General features: G+C 39.8%; 1 protein-coding gene across 10 annotated transcripts in view; it reads right to left on the bottom strand.

Annotated features, from left to right (window-relative positions):
* The window catches only part of LIMCH1 (LIM and calponin homology domains 1), a 342494-nt gene that overhangs the window by 37606 nt on the left and 284010 nt on the right, over positions 1–20878 (bottom strand). For all 10 annotated transcript variants that reach the window (XM_060148283.1, XM_060148277.1, XM_060148276.1 and 7 more), the window contains 4 exons: positions 18514–18732; positions 6618–6708; positions 4852–5015; positions 1043–1148 (listed from right to left, as the gene is read on the bottom strand). In XM_060148283.1, the coding sequence (XP_060004266.1) occupies positions 1043–1148; positions 4852–5015; positions 6618–6708; positions 18514–18732 (580 nt within the window). The remainder of the gene's footprint in view (positions 1–1042; positions 1149–4851; positions 5016–6617; positions 6709–18513; positions 18733–20878) is intronic.

The raw sequence follows: 20878 nt of genomic DNA on the forward strand, positions 1-20878 counted from the left end.
TGGGGAGTTTGCAGTGGCCATTGCCACTTTAAGACCTTCCTAGGCCCTAAACGCTCATATTTTTCGAGGCCATCCCTCCCTAAATTATACCAAACATGTTAAAATGTATCAAACATGGGACAAAGTGAGAGAGTGGCATGGACATATAAACACTACCACATGTAAAATAAATAGCTAGTGGGAAGCAACTGCATAGCACAGGGAGATCAGCTTGGTGCTCTGTGACCACCTAGAGGGGTGGGATAGGGAGGGTGGGAGGGAGATGCAAGAAGGAGGAGATATGGGGATATATGTATATGTATATGTATAGCTGATTCACTTTGTTATAAAGCAGAAACTAACACGCCATTGTAAAGCAATTATACTCCAATAAAGATGTTAAAAAATAAAATAAAATATATCAAACATATGAAATATATTAAGGTTTATCCTCAGCCTATATATATATGCGTTCCATATAACTATATATTCTAACTGTAAAGAATTTTTGGAAAGATTAAAGTTTTTGGCTCTGAGTAACACGTTGAATCTATGATCATGAATGTTTCTTGGTAATCATCACGCACAGCCAGGAACTATGACAGGGCAAGAAAATCTGACTTTCTTCCAAAATCACTGTCAAATAAAATGAATATTTTAGGAAGACTAGACAATTAACAGTTAATGAACTTGACATAATATTAAGATCACAAACTCTTTATTAAAGTTATTGATTTTTTATTTTCTAATTTTTAAAATATTTAAGAGCCAATAAAAATGATTTTCGGGTATCAAATACTGGTATAGGCCCCATTGTGCCTACAGTGTCTGGCTGACAAAACGGTCTTGGCACCTGGGGTTCCTGGCTAAGCCAAACAGAGACTGTAGCTCCAGACCTCCATTCGGAAGTGATTAATTCAGCCATCATGGACTCTGGCAAACCCAACGGCTAAAGGTACATCAACATAAAGGAAGTGATCTGCCTTGAAAATGAAGAATATTTCACTACAGATGGGCCCAGCAGAACACGTAGAACTGAAACAAAACACTTCCATCTTTTTACCTTGAGAACTGAGATTTGGCAAAGGTAATTGGCTGCTTTCAGGCATTTTGTCCAGAAATGGAAACGTCAGGGTTGCTTCTGGCTCTGGAGATTTTGGCTTTACCACCTGGATCATGGGCAACAGACATACATATTACAAGTATTGTCCATTACTAAATGCACAGGTGAAATAAAATGTAAGGATCCATGGCTACAATAAGTCAAGAAGCCCAAACATTTAAATTGTAAATGGAAAATGTTGCCCCTTCTCCAAACCCCTTCATGCTTTTCTACATTAATAGAGAGGTCAATTTTTCGGAGAAATCAAACTAGAGCATAAAAATTTGATGATCATGTTTCTTCAAACTCAGAGGACAATATTCCATATTTGAGATAATACATCACTCTGTTTCATGTTCTTATTGGGATCAATCACGGTTTCTCTTCTTGGTACTACATCATACTGAATTTGTAATGTCAGGAAGTGAGATGTTCCACATAAGATTTAAAAAAAATCTTACTATGTAAGTATTAAATATTAAAGTAATATTACCTTCTAATGGGCATTATTCTTGAGACACTACATACTCCCCCCAACAAATTTACGCAAAGCACATTAAAGACAATATACTGTGCTTGTTGACAAAGAAGCATTATTGTAAATAACCGTTATATCAGACAGTGCCATAGCGATGATGCCCTTAAGGGATTTTTGAAGCATGTTAGACCACATGACCTTATGGTAGATAGATCCAAAGTTACAGGCTTTAAAAATTCTTATGTTTGCTTTGTAAAAACAGATTTTTCTTGTTATTGCTAGTTAATTTTACTTTGTTTCTCCCCAATCGGAAGGGCCTTTGGTAGAACACCCTCCTTCCGATTTGTTGCTTCTAATCAACTGATTTCTGAAAGACCAGATAACCAAACTAACGACCAAAATAAAGAGTCAATAGACTCTGAGCAGAGATCGGAATGAGGAGTGTGGCTGTATCAGTTCCGATGTCCTTTCAGCTGCTTACAGAATCTTCTCTGATTCACTGGCTGGTGGCCATGAAGAGATTAATTTTATGGCCAGTGGGCGAGTGAGGTTCCAGAGCATTTGTTTCATCATAAGTTGATCTCTTACTTGGTCCTCAGGATGATTTAACGTCTAGAATTTCTCCTCAGTAAGATTTTATTTTTCTTGATGAATAATATATTCAACCCTAACGGAATCTTGAAGAAAATACAGTTAATTGTTCTGCATTACAGAGGTCAACCAGATGTCCTAATGAACTTCAGTGTTAAAACATGCAGCAAAACCCAAGGCCTAGATTTACCAAAGTTGACAACCCTCAGATCTTAAGCTCATACCATTTCCTCCATAGTGGAATTGACAAAAATATGTTTCAGATAATGCCTGGTTGTAAATGAAACAGTTAATCTCAGCAGAAATGCTCAAAATACCCACTATGTAAAAGGTCAGCCTGTGTGCATTGGTACTTTGTTTTATAAAGGTAGCACTCTCAAGTGAAATCAGAAAATAAAAGCTGTTGCAACCACTGTCATCATCTTTCTTTCTTTCTTTCTCTAAAAGTTAACTGTAAAGTAGAGAAAGGAGAAATTCACATGGTGTGAAAAGCATTGGGTTCAAAGACCATTATTCCATTTGCTAATCATCTAGCAGAGATTCTTAACCTGGAGTCCACAGAAAAGAAGTCATGTGGTTATACATATTTCGTACTACTTGATACCAAGGAAAACTTGGTAATGCTGTGTATTTTATGGTTTAATCAATATTATTCTGAGAATAATGTTTACCAGATAGACAAAGGGTCCATGGTGCACGTACACGCGTGTGTACACACACACATACACACAAAGTTAAGAACCCCTGAAAACAATTTTTTCCATAGTAGGGTAGCCATGACACTGGGGGTCCAAAGATGGATCACACAGATGAGGTTACACAGATGAGGAATGCAGATGAATATTTTTTATGTTATGGTATCCATTTTGTTTGATTTTAAAAATATTTTTTCTAGCAATGTTATGAGTTTTCCTTTCATTTTATATTTACATAGGAAAAAAGGTCAATTTGCAAGAAGAAGAAATAAATAGATTACAAGTGTAATGTGGGTCAGGCACAACCTGCAAGGGCAGGAAATCCTGTCTGCCCCCAACGCTTTTCCTACAGTTAGGTTCTTCTGTTCAGACCTCCAGACCATTTTTTAATTCTCTATGTATAAAAATGGGGGAGTAGCTAGAGTCTGAAATCCCCAAAAGGCATCAGGGAAGCAGGCATTTTTGGGCTCCACCAGGCATACAGCACTCTCAGCATCTTAAGGCCAGGGGCTGTGTCTTATTCACTGTTGAATATCCAGTGTCTGCAGAGTGCTTGGCACATAGTAGGTGCACAACCACTATTGGCTGAGTAGATGATAGATGAACCAGAACTAGAAGTGGTAAAATTTTCACTCTAAAGTCAAATCCAAATTTAGGTTTAATTTTTAAAGTTGGAATATCACCACATAAAGTATCCAGTATGCAAGTCAGTGGTACTCTATCTTGGTGACCCATCAGAATCACCTGGGGACCTTTTGAAAATACAGATGCCTGAGCCCTGTTCCCAGAGACTGAGATTTATATGACCTGGTATCTATTAAATTCTAAGGGGTAACCAAGGTTGAGGACAAGAGGTACAAAAGATGACTTTTAGACTGTGCCTGAAAACAAACTAAATTAATATGAAAGAGATGAGACTCCAAACAAAGAAGAAATTTAATAAAAACAAGATGTTAAAACCCATTATATCAGAATAATAATTTTCTTGTTTCCTTGTTATTCAAGTTCAGAGGCATCAGAAGTACCATTACTGCAAAACAGGTAAATATCGGAAAGAGAATATGGAGTGAGTTACAAATAAGCAAGTTCATGCACGGCAAACTAAAACCTAAACTGCAAAGCTTTATAACAGATATCTATACCACATTTTTCTTTTAAATGTATATAAATTTTATAAAAATTTTTATTTATATAATTTTTATAAAAATTTTTATAAAAATAATTTTATAAAAATTAGCTATTTAAAATAAATTTTAAAAGATGTTGAAAGAATATATATACCACTTATTATTAATAGAGAGGTAGGTTTCAGTGACTTTTTCTCTCTCTTGCTCTATTTCTATGTTTTTTATTTATATATTTTATGTATACTTACACATACTATTTGATAGATTTGTTACATACTTCCATGTATATCACTGTAAATATACATTAAAAATAAATAGCTATAGGCTGAATGTTTGTGTCCCCCCCAGATTCATATGCTGAAACCCTAACCCCCCAAGGTAATGGTATTGGGAGCTGGGCCTTCTGGGAGGTGATTAGGTCATGGGGGTGAAGATCTCATGAATGGGACTGGTGATGGTATAAAAGAGACTCAGGACCCTTGGCCCTTCTGCCAAGTGAGGGCACAGCAAGAAGACAGCCGTCTGTGAGTCAGGAAGTGGGTTCTCACCAGATGCTGACTGTCAGCACCTTGCTCTTGCCCCTCCCAGCGCTCATAACCGACAGAAATAAATTTCTGTTGTTTGTAAGCCGAGTCTATGGTTTTCTGTTACAGCTGCCCAAGTGGACTAACACAGACATCTTTCTATAGGTAGTTACATTTTTTTTTTTTACAATGAACATGTATTATATTTGTATTAAGAAAAAAAAATACAGATCAAAGGTAGGAAACAAGATCAGGAGAGAAAATAAACCTTCATTACAAAACGGTGCCACCATGGCAGCCGGCAGTAACACGAAGCCACGTGAATCGTGGACTTAACGGCTTTAGTCCACCTCACCTTTTGTGACAGCACCAGTTCCACCTTTCCACTCATTTCGCTTTCCGGTTTCTTCTGGTCTTCCTCTTCTGGCACCTCGTTCTTCACCTGGGGGCTGGAGGAGAGCTCCACAAAGGCCACGGTCGGGCTGGATCGAGTCACAGTTGATGTAAAACACTGTGGCTCTGAAATGGAGTTACATTCAGAAACATAAAGAACAAGATGAAAACCATATAAAGGCTCCTTGGTCCTGCCATGCCAGGAAGTACACTGAGTACATATCTTGCCCGGGGCAACACGGAGCTGGATTACAGTGTGATGAGAGGTACAAAAGAGCTTCAGGTACTAGAATTCTCTAGGCTCTTTCATGATATTGTTAAAAAATCAAGCAACATAAAACACATCAAAGAACCCCACTATGAAAAACTTAAGTTCTGAATAAGAGTCCCAGTTTACATATGAATAACACTACATGAAACAAAATGCTGGCAGGAAATATTACGAGAGGTGGGTTGGACAGGTGAACATTTATAGATAATTTCTATCCAAATTTCTTTCCAAATGAGGGGCAGCCTGACTCTTCCTTTTGTATTTCAATGTTCCTTTTTAACATCATGTTTTCATAATTGGAATGTGTTAGGGATTGTGTGGTTAAAATCAATATAATGCAATGAAAATTAAGTGTTCTCGGGTATACAAAGAAGAATTTGGTACAGTCTAAAGTGGGTGGAAAAGTCACCACCTGAGGAGGCATATCAGAATGTGGAGGTACAGTCTAGTTTGAAAAAGTATACACTAAAATTTTTAGTAATGACTTTTAATTTACTTTACAATGCCATTTAAAAATAACTTGGTATTAGAAAAGGGTGAGAGGTTTTCATGTTTATCAAAAGAAAAAATGTGTTAAAAATATCGAGAAATATTACTTTAGGGAAGAGTGGGTTTCTATTCATACTCACTGTTCATATTTGTGGCATTACTTTATTCTTTCAAACTATTCATTGGGTTTACCACTTCAGCATCTTTTTTTTTTTTTTTTTTTTTTTTTTTTTTTTTTTTTGCGGTATGCATGTCTCTCACTGTTGTGGCCTCCCCGTTGCGGAGCACAGGCTCCGGACGCGCAGGCTCAGCGGCCATGGTTCACGGGTCCAGTCGCTCCGCGGCATGTGGGATCTTCCCGGACCGGGGCACGAACCCGTGTCCTCCGCATCGGCAGGCGGACTCTCAACCACTGCGCCACCAGGGAAGCCCTCAGCATCTATTTTTATGATATATTTTTAATCTGTCTTATTTATTGTTGTTACTGTGTGTTAAATATAACCCTCAGTTTTTAGCATTATTGATTAGGGGAAATATAACTCTCTTATGATGACGGAGATAAACTTTCAACAAAATGAGGGCTTCCCAGGTGGCGCAGTGGTTGAGAATCCACCTGCCGATGCAGGGGACATGGGTTCGTGCCCCGATACGGGAAGATCCCACATGCCACGGAGCGGCTGGGCCCGTGAGCCATGGCCGCAGGGCCTGCGCGTCCGGGGAGAGGTCACAACAGTGAGAGGCCCGCGTACCAAAAAAGAAAAAAAAAAAACGAAGTAAGGTAGCAAAAAGCATGGGTTCCTGTTTTTTTTACAGCAAGATAAATCACTTGGTCAGAATTTCCCCCAGGAAGTCACTAGGTGGCAGCACAACCACACCAGTCACAGAGCCTCATTCACTACCTTTCCTGTTTTCATTCTCTTAAGAGTTATCACGCTTTACCTTAAAACTAGTCTGTTATAAAAACAAACCTGATGAGGCAACTTCTGTATTCCCTTTTTCTGTTTTTTCACCATCATTCTCATCTTCTTGACTGTTTGTTTCAGTTTCTTCAGTCGTTGCCTAAAAGAAAGATATTTTTCCACCTTGAATACATTATCCCTTTGAAGGTTCTAGAAGGTAAAGGATTTCTTTCTCTTTTTTCCAGTAGTAATTTTCAGGCCAACGAGGTGAGCTGCCTATATGAATTCACCCTTTTCTATTTCCAGTGGTGAAAGGCTGGGTTTGTCGGAAAGAGACGTTCCGTGAAGGAGAACATAAGTGCTGAAGCAGAACCATGTTATGAGGGCACACAACCCCACTACCTCCCCACCTCCTCTGACTGCCTCTTTTTCCTTCCTTTCACTATCAGTTTTTCAAAATCATAGTTACCACTCTCTTGCTTCCAAATGGCTTTACAGTTGGCTTAGAGTCATATCACCAGTGAAAAAAATATTTTTTTCAAGTTGCAATTAACCTCTCAGTAGCTTGTCTTCAGCACAGATGCTGGTGGCTCTTAGCACTGTGCATTTTATTCTTGAAGTTCTCTCCCTTTCTGGGCTCTCAACAACTCTCTGTTACCCAACTTTTCATATTCCACCCCTCCCCATAATTTCTGAAAGAAACTGAAGAAGACACAAAGAAATGGAAAGATATCTTGTATTCGTGGATTGGAAGAATTAATATTGTTAAAATATCCCCATTACCCAAAGCAATCTACAGATTCAATGCAATCCCTCTAAAAATTCCAATGGCATTTTTCACAGAAATAGAAAAAAAAAAACCTAAAATTCATATGGAAATACGAAGGACCCCAAATAGCTAAAGCAATCTTGAGCAAGAAGAACAAAACTGGAAGCATCACATTTCCTGATTTTAAACTATGTTACCAAGCTACATTAATCAAAACAGTTTGGTACTGGCATAAAAACAGACACATAAATCAATGGAACAGAACATCCAGAAATCAACCCACACTTTCATGGTCAACTAATTTTTGACAAAGGCACCAAGAATACAAAATGGGTAAAGGATAGACTTTTCAGTAAATGCTGTTGGGAAAACTGGATATCGACATGCAAAAGAATGAAATTGGACTCTTATCTTACACCATACACCAAAATCAATGTCTAAATGGATAAAAGACTTAAAAGTATGACTGCAAACCATAAAACTCCTAGAAGAAAACAGGGGGAAATCTCCTAGGCATTGGTCTTAGCAATGATTTCTTGGATTTGGCACCAAAAGCTCAGGCAACAAAAGCAAAAATAAACAAGTGGGACTACATCAAACTGAAATGTTTCTGGACAGCAAAGGAAACAAATAACAAAATGAGAGGGCAATCTATGGAATGGGAGAAAATATTTGCAAATCATACATCCAATAGGGGATTGATATCCAAAATACAAAAGGAACTCTTACAACTCAATAGCAAAAAACATCAAATAAACCAACTTAAAAATGGGAAAAGGACCTGAATAGACATTTTCCCAAAGAAGATATACAAATGGCCAACTGAAGTCATGTATATGAAAAGATGCTCAACATCACTAATCACCGGGGAAATCAAAACTACAGTGAGATATCACCTTATATCTTTTAGGGATTGTTATTATCAAAAAGTCAAAAGAGGGGCTTCCCTGGTACAGTGGTTAAGAATCCGCCTGCCAATGCAGGGGACGTGGGTTCGAGCCCTGGTCGGGAAGATCCCACATGCCGCGGAGCAACTAAGCCCGTGCACCACAACTACTGAAGCCCACGCACCTAGAGCCTGTGCTCCGCAACAAAGAGGAGGCACCGCAATGAGAAGCCTGCTCACTGCAACCGAGAGTAGCCCCCGCTCGCCGCAACTAAAGAAAGCCCGCGTGCAGCAACGAAGACCCAACGCAGCCAAAAAAAAAAAAAAAAAAAAAAAAAAGTCAAAAGATGGCAAGTGTTGTTGAGAATGTGGAGAAAAGGGAACCATTGTACACTGATGGTGGGAATATAAATTGGCACAGCCATTATGGAAAACAGTATGGAGTTTCATCAAAAATTTAAAATAGAACTATTATATGATCCAGCAATTCCACTTCTAGGTATATATAGCCAAAGGAAATGAAATGAGTATCTCGAAGAGATATCTGTACTCCCATGTTCATTGCAGCATTATTCACAATAGCTAAGATATGGAAACAACCTAAATGTTGATGGATGACTAGATAAAGAAAATATGTATATATTATTCATATATTCTGATATGTAAATATTACTATTATATGCACAAATATCAATATTATACACACATATACAATGGAATATTATTGAGCCTTTAAAAAGAAGAAAATCCTGTCATTTGCGACAATATGTATGAACCTGGAGAACATTATGCTGAGTGAAATAAGCCAGACACAGAAAGACAAATATTGCATGATCTCAGTTACATCTGGAATCTACAAAATTAAAATTAAAAAATGCCAGACCCGTAGTAACAGAGAGTAGAATGGTAGCTACCAGAGGCTGGGGCATGGGGGAAAAGTGAAGGAGAAAAAAAAAGTAAAATGGTTGTTGCCTGGGTCTGAGGGGAGGGGGCCATGGGGAACTATTGTTTAATGGGTACAGAGTTTCAGTTTAGCAGGATGAAAAGAGTTCTGGAGACGGATGGTGGCAATGGTTGCACAATATGAATGTACTAAATACTACTAAACTGTGCACTTAAAAATGGTTAAGATAGTAAATTTTATGTTTTACTTTACCACAATAAAAAAATGGAAAAAAATTTGTAAAAAAAATTATTTGCAAATTTTCAAAGTTAAAAAAAAAGACACAAGGAAACTTTAAGCCACTAGCCTTTCAAGCTGCTAAAGAATTTTATAATAGCATCTAGTGGCAAAGATATGCTTTTTCTTTTGGAGGATGGGGTAGTTTTGACATCTTCATAACTAGATGAGCACTTTCTAATGATGGATAACCGTGTATCAATTCTGGAAGAACATAATATTAAATTAACATGCACCTTTAAAACCCTAGGAAGGAAATAAGCATCATATTTATACTACTTAATGGATTTAGTAACTTTTTAATACATCAAGAAGCCTGAATTGAAACCCCTTAAGAGACTTAATGAGTGGAAATGGTTAAATGAACCAAAGTCTCTTTTATTATAGTGAAGTTACATATATATGTTCTCTGTGTGTGTGTACACTGTTATATGAACAACTGACATGAGAGTAGTATTTGAAGACCCACCAGCCTAGTATTACAACAGAATAACCTGGGTTTAATAATTTAAAGTGTCCCCCCACACACATAGAAGTATTAATACATAGTGTTTTTTGTTTTATGATGTTAATATATAAATAGTCAGAGATACTGATTTTTAATATATAAAATACTGTCTGAAATACTGATTTTTACGTTTTCTCCCCAAATGGATTAGATTACGGAAAACTATCTGAGGTTGGGAAACAAATTTGCAGTTAAATATTGATGTATGATGCTCTTGAGAACACTGGTGTTTCCAGTGACTGGGAAATAAATAACTACAAAAACTGAGCCAAAGCCTTCCCAGCCCAAACATGAACAAAGAAATGGACATATTTTATTAAATCTTAGATGCCATCAAGTTTAAGTTGTATTATTTTAGGTACTACTAAGAAAGAAAACAAACTACTAAACAAACTAAATAGGACACGCTATTGATTATAAGACATATCCTGAAAAAAAAAAAAAAGACATGTCCTGATTTAGAGATGCTCAAGTGTGGCAAGTGTGCCCCTTGGAATCAATGAAATAAGATAATTCATGAAGTCCTTTAGACATAGTTTTTTAAAATTTATTTATGTTATTTATTTATTTTTGGCTGCACTGGGTCTTCGTGGCTGTGCGCAGGCTTTCCCTAGTTGTGGCGAGCAGGGGCTACTCTTTGTTGCGGTGCGTGGGCTTCTCATTGCCGTGTCTTCTCTTGTTGCAGAGCACGGGCTCTAGGCGCACAGGCTTCAGTAGCTGTGGCACGTGGGCTCAGCAGTTGTGGCTCACGGGCTCTAGAGTGCAGGCTCAGTAGTTGTGGCACATGGGCTTAGGCTCCGTGGCATGTGGGATCTTCCCGGACCAGGGCTCGAACCCGTGTCCCCTGCATTAGCAGGCGGATTCTTAACCGCTGCGCCACCAGGGAAGCCCTAGACATAATTTATAATGCAGAAGAGACAAAGTCCTCAAGCACTACTTCAATAAGGATGATTTTTCTAGCACACCTCACTTCAGTAATATTTTACTTATGCATGACTAATGCAGAACTTCGATTTTCAAGAATACTCATGTTTCTGGATGCATTTCTATGTGGCTTAACATTCAAATACTGAACTCCCAGATGACCCAATTTATCTTCCCTTGAAATTATGTTTTAAAGGTTATACACTGTTGTCACTGTAGCCATGGTCAATATTTACTAGATTTCCCACATGTCAGCACTCGATGTGGATTACCTTCCTTAGTCCTCAGAGCAAGCTTGTATAAAGTATGCACCAATACGATTCCCTTTATACAGGTGAGGAAGCTGAGGCTCAGGAGGCTAAGTCACTCACCCAGAGTCACATTGCTAGTAGGCAGGGGAGGTAGGAACCCTGACCTGTGCTGGTAACCTCAATGCTCCAACATCTGGACTTGGAGTCACACCCACTGCCAACTTCTCCCCAGGTATTTAAAGCTTTTGACCCATAAGATGCAATCCCGAACCTGAGTGTCCCAAGTTTATTGCTGAAATGATTCAAACTGCCCTTTCCATGCCCTTTCCTTCTCATCCATTCTACCTCATCCTTTCCATTCTACTTCTCATCCATTTATTATGCAAAAGATGAGGACTCTCCGGGATCTCTCGGGGCAGGGGGCAAGTCAGCCAAGTCTCCACGTCCCAGGGCAGCTTGAGACCGGACCACCCCCAGCCATCACCCCATCTTGAGGTTTTTGATCCAGGCCAGGTTCTGAGCGGGGCAGGGACCCAGCATGGTATCTGACATAGAGCCAACATGTAACCCATGATAGGGGAGCAAATGTTAGATGCATTATTTACGAAATTTATACTGTCAAGCTTAGTTTAAATGCATACTAGTCATCAAAATCAAGCTATTACTAACAAAATATTCAGGATAAATTAAGAGCAAAAGCAAGTTGCAACACAATTTGAATAACATGATCCCCCCAAAATATTTTCTATACACTGAGAAAAAGAGAAGGATGCACATTTTAAAAAATCTTAACTTCTGAGTGGCTGGAGTAATAACTAGTTTATTTTTTTTATGGTTTTCTATATTCTGCTATATATATATATAGACTATATATAATCAAGGGAAATCCCAAAGCCAGTTTAATTAACGTCTGTCTGATACTCCATTCTGAAGTCTTGTTACTTTTGTACTCACATCATTACTTCAAAGGTAATGAGTTCAAAATTGGCAGTTTTAACCAGTGCCGATGGACTCAAGAGATTTGCCTGAAACAAACCTGTCTTGCTGGAAAATGTGCTTTATGGCCTACACTTTCCTTTGGTTATAGCTGAAAAGAGGAGAAGCCTTCCCTTCTCCCACTGGTAATACTGTCTCAAGAATGAAAATAAAAACAGATCCCTGGACATGAATGAATGAGAGCACAGAAAGGTTACAGGGGCCTAAGCCGGGAGTTGGAGTCCCCCTGACTAAGAACACCATCTAAACTGGCCCTGGTGCCCTGAGGCCACAGGTGGGAGGTGGCAGTTTCCTGGCTTGAGAGGGACATGGTCTAGCCACAGATCTGCCTGGCTTTGGGCTGTTCTTTTAACAAGAATCTTACTGGTGAACCAGCCCAGAGAGCGTCTCTGTGGAATGAATTGGATATATGAAGCAGGAGAGGACAAATGGTCCTGAGACCCAGGGTCTGAGTGGCCCTGTTTCTAGGACAGAGGAGGTATGAAAGCTTGGACTGATCATTTAACCTCTACGGGTTGGAAGGTGTGATGTCCAAGGTCCTTACCTGAGCTGCTATTCGGTGACTCTGACTGATTGTCCGGCTCCAGTCCTGAAGAACTTATCTGGACGCAAGCCTGGAAAATCAGTCTATTTATGTCTTGGCACCAGGACCCAGGTGCCACATATGCCATGCATATGTTTCCCTTTTTGCTTTTATATCACCAAATATCTATTTTCACTGGTTGAAACAGGATCTACGTGGAGAATCAGCCTTTCCACTCCTTAAACTTTTTCTTTTTGCCTTAAACGTCTCCAGCCAACAATGTGCGGGTCTGACCCAGGTTTGATTTTTTTTTTGTTCCTGATGTATACTATCTTGAAGTCAGTAAATGCTTTCAGACCTAAATATCTTTAATGACTTAATTAGAGTATTAAATCTAATGCTCTTGCAACTACTTCTGGATGGAGTAAAACAGTTTCTACAGAAATGTCTGTTGACATCTAAAAGGAATCTGCAGTTGGTCACAGTTGTAAGGCAAACAGCACCTACTCAAATGCCTTCACCCTGCTCTCACTGCAAAATGAAATGTTTCAAGAAAGATCTGATTGTCTGTTTTCCTGGATCAGAAAACATTAGTAAAGTACTGAATTTTCAAGAGGAAGGCCTAGAGCTTTGTCAAGGTGGAAAGATCTTGTTACTTAGTTTGAGAAACGCAGACGAAGTTGTTTAGATCCCTCAGAGCTGAGTCTGGCCGTTGGTCCATGAGGGAGAATTGCCACAGACCCGGTGGGAGGGTGCTGCCAGCGCAGAGGGCATGCAGGACATCGGTTGGGATGAGCTGGCAAGAAGGCGCTGACAGGAGGTCAGCGGGTGAGAGTCCTGGGGGTTTAGGTGGCAGAGGGAAGCCAGACTTGGGAAAGAGTGAATAATAGGAGAACCAAAAAGAGCTGCTGGAAGAAGCGTGTGAGCATCTGCAAGGGCAATCGTCTTCTGGAAAAAGCTGTTCATGTCTGTTTGCTTCCTAGAGAATTACAGCTGGAGCTACTGACAGGCTGAGTTGGAAGACAACAAGGAATTTATCCCATTTGTTTGAAATTCACATCTGTTCAATATGGTGATTCTGATGACCTTACTTTAACCTAAAAAACTTTGCACCTATCACCCTTTCAGGCTTCTGAAAAATATACGGTAACTTTCTTTCTCCCATTTGTTGAATGACAATGTTAAAACTAACTTAAGGGCACCTCTGTGAGTCACTGTGACATCATGCTAAGTGCTCTATACATATGAATTCTCACGATAACCATCAGATGCCTATACTATTATTATCCTTATTTTAAATATAAACTGAGGCTCGGGGCCGGGGGGGGGTTTGGTCTTTGACCTAGTGCATGGGGTACTTTAGGTATTTTAGGAAAGGGTCATTTTTGGCAACAACAAGGCAGGAAGAGATTCAAAGACAAGTATAGCTCACAGTGGATCAAGAAAACACTAGACTATCTTGAAGGGAGACATTTCTCTGTAGGTCACTAAACAGGATAAATTAGTCCTTAGATTAAAAGACCTTCCAAATTCTTTTCCAATCCTGGATTCTACAAGTCTAGTATTTGTGCTATGATATGATTTTCTTACAGAAGCCAATATTTTAAAATGCAAAAAAAAAGTGAGTGTTAGATTTCCACTGGGAAATATCTCAGGGATAACTGGGAGGGGCCGTGGGAGCCCCGATCCCTCTGGGTGGAGTGTATGGCATCTAGTCACCCTCATCACCTCCTAGCCCTGTGATCCCCTATTGAGGTCTTTGCTTCTGCTAGTCGCAACATGAGGAACAGCTTGCTCCCCCTCCGTTCCAATGCAAATCCTACAAGTTGACTTTGAAACTCACATAAAACCTTCCCAACTAGACTAACTGCAGCCTACCATGATCTTACCTGTTCCTTGCCATTTTATGTCCCTCTAGGCTTCTAACCCTGTTTTCTAGCACTTAATTAAATATTATTTTACATACTTTGCTAGTTGCTTTATGAAAATTGCTCTCAAAGCAAGTTTATGAGTTTCTTTTTCAATTTCAAAAATGGGCCACAGAGTAGGTCATTTATTCATGCTTATCAGGTTAACGGACAACCATTGGCACAACGGCTCTCATGATCTCATTACCTTAAAGGTGATTCAAATGAGGATGATCTGGAGTTTGTTGGTCTCAATAGATATAACCAGAGTATTAAAAATTAATAACAAGCCAAACTTAATTTAGGATCTATTTCTAAAGTAAGAGTCGATGGTCCCAAGAGTTTCTAATGAGAAAGATGAGGTAGAAGGAACCTGAAGACATGACGTCATACGCAAAAGTGGTTGTGCTGACCCAAGAGGCTGACCCTCCAACCTCACACCCCGTGGCCCATTGCAGCGTGGTGCCCACCCTTCTCCGCCGCTCGGCCTCTCCGTCTGAATTAATGCTCCTGCCTACTGGTACTGTGCCCTTTGAATAGTTCCAGCTCACCCTGAAGGAACTGTGACATTTTAGTGGTGGGTGAGGCTACTCCTTTGTAAAAAGTATATCTGTTGGGAATGCAGTTTTGGGAAGAAAGACACTATTTAAAAAGAAGAACACTATTCCTTTGACAGCCCCACAGAATGGGGCAAATGAATTAGAAACAGCAAATCAAGGCAAGCTGGTAAAAAGGCCTGGGAGGCTGTTGAGTGCAGCTTCCTGTTTTAAGCTGGTCACCATATTTTGCCATGACCAATGAATTCTACCGTTTCAATGGGAATATACTGGCTGAAACACAGTCAAGAAATGCTTTTCCTGGAACATGGAGAAGGAAGTAAAATGAGGAGTAGGTTTAAAAATGGCTCTTAGGGGATCTCCCTGGTGGCGCAGTAGTTAAGAATCTACTTGCCAATGCAGGGGACATGGGTTCGAGCCCTGGTCCGGGAAGATCCCACATGTCACGGAGCAACTCAGCCCGTGCGCCACAACTTCGCTCACCACAACTAGAGAAAGCCCATGCGCATTGAAGACCCAACACAGCCAAAAATTAATTAATGAAAAGAAGACGGCTCTTAGGATAACATATTATAAATGGAAAACTTTTGGTGTCATAAGTTGTAAGCGAGTATGAAGAGTGTTTTGGCTAAAATTTCATGAAGTGCAGCTAACAACTTGGCTCGAAGTCTGATACATACAGGTAGTTATCTACCCAGAAAATAACGTAGTAGCCCCTGACATGGTTAATTCAGGAGCCTGAAGTACTAGACATGAGGTAAATAAATGCTATGACCTCTTCAGAACCACTAGCGTTTATTGAACTAGAAATCACTCCAAACTAGGCAGTTTTTTCCAGAGTAAGAGACTCCCAGGCTCTTCCATGAGATTAGACCTCAGGCTGCCTAGGATCACAATGGTTTCCAGAAAAAAGTCCACAAGGCCACCTTTTGATTAGGGCTTTCCTTGTTATACCGTATATACTTCTGAAATAACATGATTTCTTTCAGATCATCTAATTTTGCCTCTCTTGAAACAAGATACTTTTGGGGCAATGTAACCAATGTGACATCTTTCAATCCATCTTCTCTTTGCCATTAGAGAGTATAGCAGTACAACTACCGTTAAGGTGGAAAATGCCTGGCAGTAAGAGACAATAGGCTATTTTCTTTTTACGTTGCTCATTGTAAAAATAAGAAAATTAGTAATTATTGAGAATGAGTATTTTTTAAGGGAGGTTTAGTAAAACCCCAAAACAAACAAGTAAAACCCCCTTTTCTTCTGTTTACGATTCCATATAGGATTGATAAAGCTTTTTCCCCAATAGGTTAGAAGCTTCGAACAAGACAGATTAAACAGTTGGTGTGGGAAGTTTAGACCTTATACCATCTGGTCTCTTTACTTATTCCTTTAACTTCTGCTGGTAAAAAATCTACTCCGCCAAGGGCAGGGTTCCTCCCAGATTCAAACAACAAAATGGTCAGAGGGCAGAGGTAAAGGTAGAGAATGGACACGTGCCTGATAGCAGAGCCCTTAGGAGTTGTTCTTGGAATTAATCTACTGGGCGTGACTAATCCCTGTATACCTCTGTTATGGGACCAGTGTGGCTCCTACACTGTTGCTTCTCCAAAGTACAGGGACAAAGAACTGTGCTCAACAGTATGTGCAAAGGACCTGTGGCCCGATGGACAGAGTAACCAGATTGAGTCATGGAAAGGTACTTATGAAGGGAACTTAGGAAACACTCATCATTAAGTGTGGCAAAAGAAAAATACGAACAGAATTACTAACTGTCCCAGAAAAGCAATCCTACCACTGCAATGTCTAATTAATTGGGGGAACTTATTTAAATTTAAGAGCATAAGTTCATGTTGACTCTACTAGTAAAGTTCCCACACTCCTAGCAGAACTCAGTCTTCCATCTCATGATAACTCATAAGAACTCTTCAGAGGTGGTAACATTCATGCAAATGAAAAGTAGAATTAAATTCCAGGTTGAGGGATTCAGCCTGTGCCTTGATCACAAAACTTTTCTCCTAGAGACCAGCAAACATGTTACCATGGTGAGGAAGTTATTTTGGTCCATTCCACTTTGAATCTCTTTCTAGGGCTTGAGCACTGTGAGGAAGAATTAAATCCTCTCAACTCCTCTGCGAAAACATATTTTATTCTTCAAAAGACAAATCCTGGAGATAAGAAAAATAATATCTAGTCCTCTGGATGGGTTTAGCTAGCTGGGTCATTTAACTTAGCCCTGGAGCTGGAAGACAAGTTTCCCTCTGGATCAAACTTTTCTAGGTGCTGGGGGAAAAAATTGTGACAGTTTCCCCCATCCTTTATAATTCCAACCCAAACACTATAAATTAAAACCACAGAAATCAGCCTCTGGTGAGAACAGATAAGGCTGAACAGAGTCCGATTCTACCCCAAAAGCCGGCCTGTATCTGTGGTTGGGGTTTGATCAGCAAAACCAGCACGAACCCTGGTGAGAGATCTAAGAAAAAGTGTAATCTTCTTGATGACGTTTTATACTCCAAATAAGCAAATCTAATGTTATTTTGAGTTCTCCCTTCTGCTATTCTTGAATTACCCTACATTTTTCAGCTTGGCCATTCAATAGTACTTCTAATTACACTGGATTTCAGGGGCTAAACCAATAAAAAAATTAATTTGATTTTTAATGAGTTTTTTAAAACTAATAAGAAAGATGCCCTTTCATACATATTGTCAAGGATGGAAAGTCAGGTTCTGGTGGCACCAGTTATTTTCAAATTATTTTAACAAGTCTGATGGGGTCCTGAAAAGACAGAAATGAAGGTATTTCAGAGATTTATTTCTTTTTCTAAAACACTAGACACCAATCGCAGGGGGACAAGAAAAAGGTTTTTACTCGTAACACATGACACCTTCTGTTATATTCCTCTGTTAGGGCTGAACTGTGTCCTCCCCCCTATTTATATGTGGAAGTCCTAAACTCAATTACCTCAGAATGCGACCTTATTTGGAAACAGGATTTTTGCAGATGTAATTAAATTAAGACGAGGTCATACTGGAGTGGAGTAGGTCCCTAATCCAGTATGACTTGTGTCCTTATAAAAAGGGGAGATTTGGACACAGACAACACACAGGGAGAGTGTCATGTGAACATCAAGGCAGAGATCAGGGTGGTGCATCTACAAGGCAGAGAATTCCAAAGACTGCCAGAAAACCACCAGAAGCCAGGACCAGATTCTCCCTCATAGACACCAGAAGGAACCAACCCTACCAACACCTTGACTTTGGACTTCCAGCCAGCAGGACCATGAGACAATTAATATCTGTTGTGTAAGCCACTCAGTTTGTGTCACTTCGTTATGGCAGCCCTAGCAAACCAATACACCTTCCTAGAAAGACATGATCGTTATCAAGACCTACTTATTTTTTTTTAAATAGATTATTTCACATTGAAATTATCCCGAAGAGGAAAAAAAAAGTTTGCTTCTTACCGTCAGCTCTTGGGGAAGAGAACTTGGCTTCTTTATGTTGATCTCAATGCTACTGTTGTCTTGTTTCAGCTCCATGGGGGACCCATGCACTCTGGCCACACCTTCAAACATCTGGGATTTGGTCAACGAGGGGGCAAGTGCCACGGGGGGACACTCTCTTTCCTTCTCCTCCTCGTCAACGTGAACCGTCTCTCCATTCATGGTGACTTTCCCATCTACCTGTAAAAACCGGAATGAACAAGAACATGCTATTCCCCAGCAAAAGATTATAACAAAATAACATGTTCAGAATCACCTTAAATCATTAGCATTTAATAATCACGGTCTAACAAAGAATAAGGTCTTTTATATGCTTCGGTCAGTTCTAGAAACTAGGGCTCCTCTAAATGCCATCTTTGAAGGCTTCTTTAAAAGGTGGTCTGCCTTCTCAGGCTGCTTCACGTTAGAATACATTTCATGTTCACCTTACTGTGGGTCTGCTTTTATTTTGCAGTATAGAAAATCAAGGGCATATCTGGGTTCCAGTAATTTTTCATTTACTTTCTGACTGCTAATCCACAACTTTGAGACTTTTTTTTTTCTGATTAGCATATTAAATTAGGTGGAGCTCATCTTAGATCAGGAATATGTCACAGGTTATCCTGTCATGGTCAGGAGCAATGGGTACTTTTTGGAAGCTATCATGGAGGGCAGGGAACCCGGTGCTATGCTATGTGACAGTAAATCCCTATTTCTAGTTAACCGGACCATCCCAGTTTCTTCAAGAAAAAGAGGACATGCATATTAAGATATTTTTGTTTTGCACCCATGTCTAGGGAGGGTGGTGGGAGCGAGAAAGAAGGAGTGACAGTGGTTAGCCTGGCTTATTAAAAGGCATCTAGAAATCTCTGTCTTAAGGTCTGACAGTATGTAGCGTAGTCCTGAAAAGAAGCTCTACAGTGAGACGGCCTCAGAGTGAGCCCTGGCTCTATTGCTTAACAGCCATGTAATCTTCAACCTCGGTTTCCTCACCTTTATGATAATAGTATTCCTTAATGATGCTGTTATGGTGATTTTATGGATTAATATATGCACAGGATTTAGAACAGTATCTGACACATTGTAAGTATGTACATATTAGCTATTGTTCTTAGTAAACCTTCTAAAATCTTTTAAAAGGACTAACAGAAGGGCAGATGCTAGTTATAGTTATTTACCCTAAGTCAGTGGCTTGTATATCTATTGTCTGTGATCCATGAAGTTGAAATCACAACTGAACGCACACATGTAAAGATAACTGAAACGAAGTTTTGCAAAATAATATTTACCTTTTTTTATGTGTGATACACTAGGCTGTTTTTTAAACATTGTATTCTATTCTACCTCCCTTTTTTTTTTTAAAAAAGAATGCTGATTCCAAACCACTAAATTGATTTCATAACCTAGCAACAGGTGGCAACTCTCAGTTCGAAAACACTGCCTCAAACCTTTTACTTCTTCCTTTACTCTTAAATCTACTGTACTAAGAAACTGAGCCTGTATTCCCTGTCTCCTGTGCCCACCTCCTCCCCACAACACACACACACACGCACACGCACACACACACCCCTTAGCTTCAGTTCTGGCATTATCTGGCAACAACTGTTCCATTTACATACTACCATACAAGTGGGCCCACCCACTCAATGGTGGGGCTGTGAACAGGGTTGACAGCCATGAAGACCTATGATGAGTTGAGGGCTCACTGGTGAGCCCCAGCTCTGAAAGGATCTCTATCCAGTTCCTCAATCCACCTCTCCTGAGGCCTCCACACTGTCTTGCCACAATGGCAAGGGACTGGGTTTTCTCAGGGCCAAAGTCTTGCCATGAAGTCATCTATCCTAATTCTTCTGTTGAAATGATCACACTGTGCTGTTTATATTAAGGATAGGAAGTGGACATCTGGATTAATTGATCAGCTGCCTTGGATACCAACTTAAATAAATGTATTCCCTATCCCTGTGCTGGGCCACCTCAACATCAAACCTTCCTTCATGAAATCGCAGACAGTGCATCACCGAGGGCCCTAGGTGAAGGACAGCTGCTGAGGTGCTTAGGTGGCCTGCCGAGCACATATGATCATGTGTATATCTGTGTGTGCACGAGTCTGCATGATGAGCAGCTCATCTTCTCAGGAAAAACTTAGTGTGTTTATTCAATAAACAGTTGCTGAGTGCCTAGGCACCTATGCCAGGCACTCAGGATGAAGCTATGAACAACAAGGACACAGTCCCTGCCCTTCGAGGGATAAACATCTCAATTCAACCCAGATGAGACAGCCAGGACATTTTTCTTTTGTTTCATCAAAGCCTAAGGCACAGATTTTGAAGATACATTCAGAGTTATC

This window comes from Lagenorhynchus albirostris, chromosome 4 (assembly GCF_949774975.1).
Source record: "Lagenorhynchus albirostris chromosome 4, mLagAlb1.1, whole genome shotgun sequence".
Classification (NCBI taxonomy): Eukaryota; Metazoa; Chordata; class Mammalia; order Artiodactyla; family Delphinidae; genus Lagenorhynchus; species Lagenorhynchus albirostris.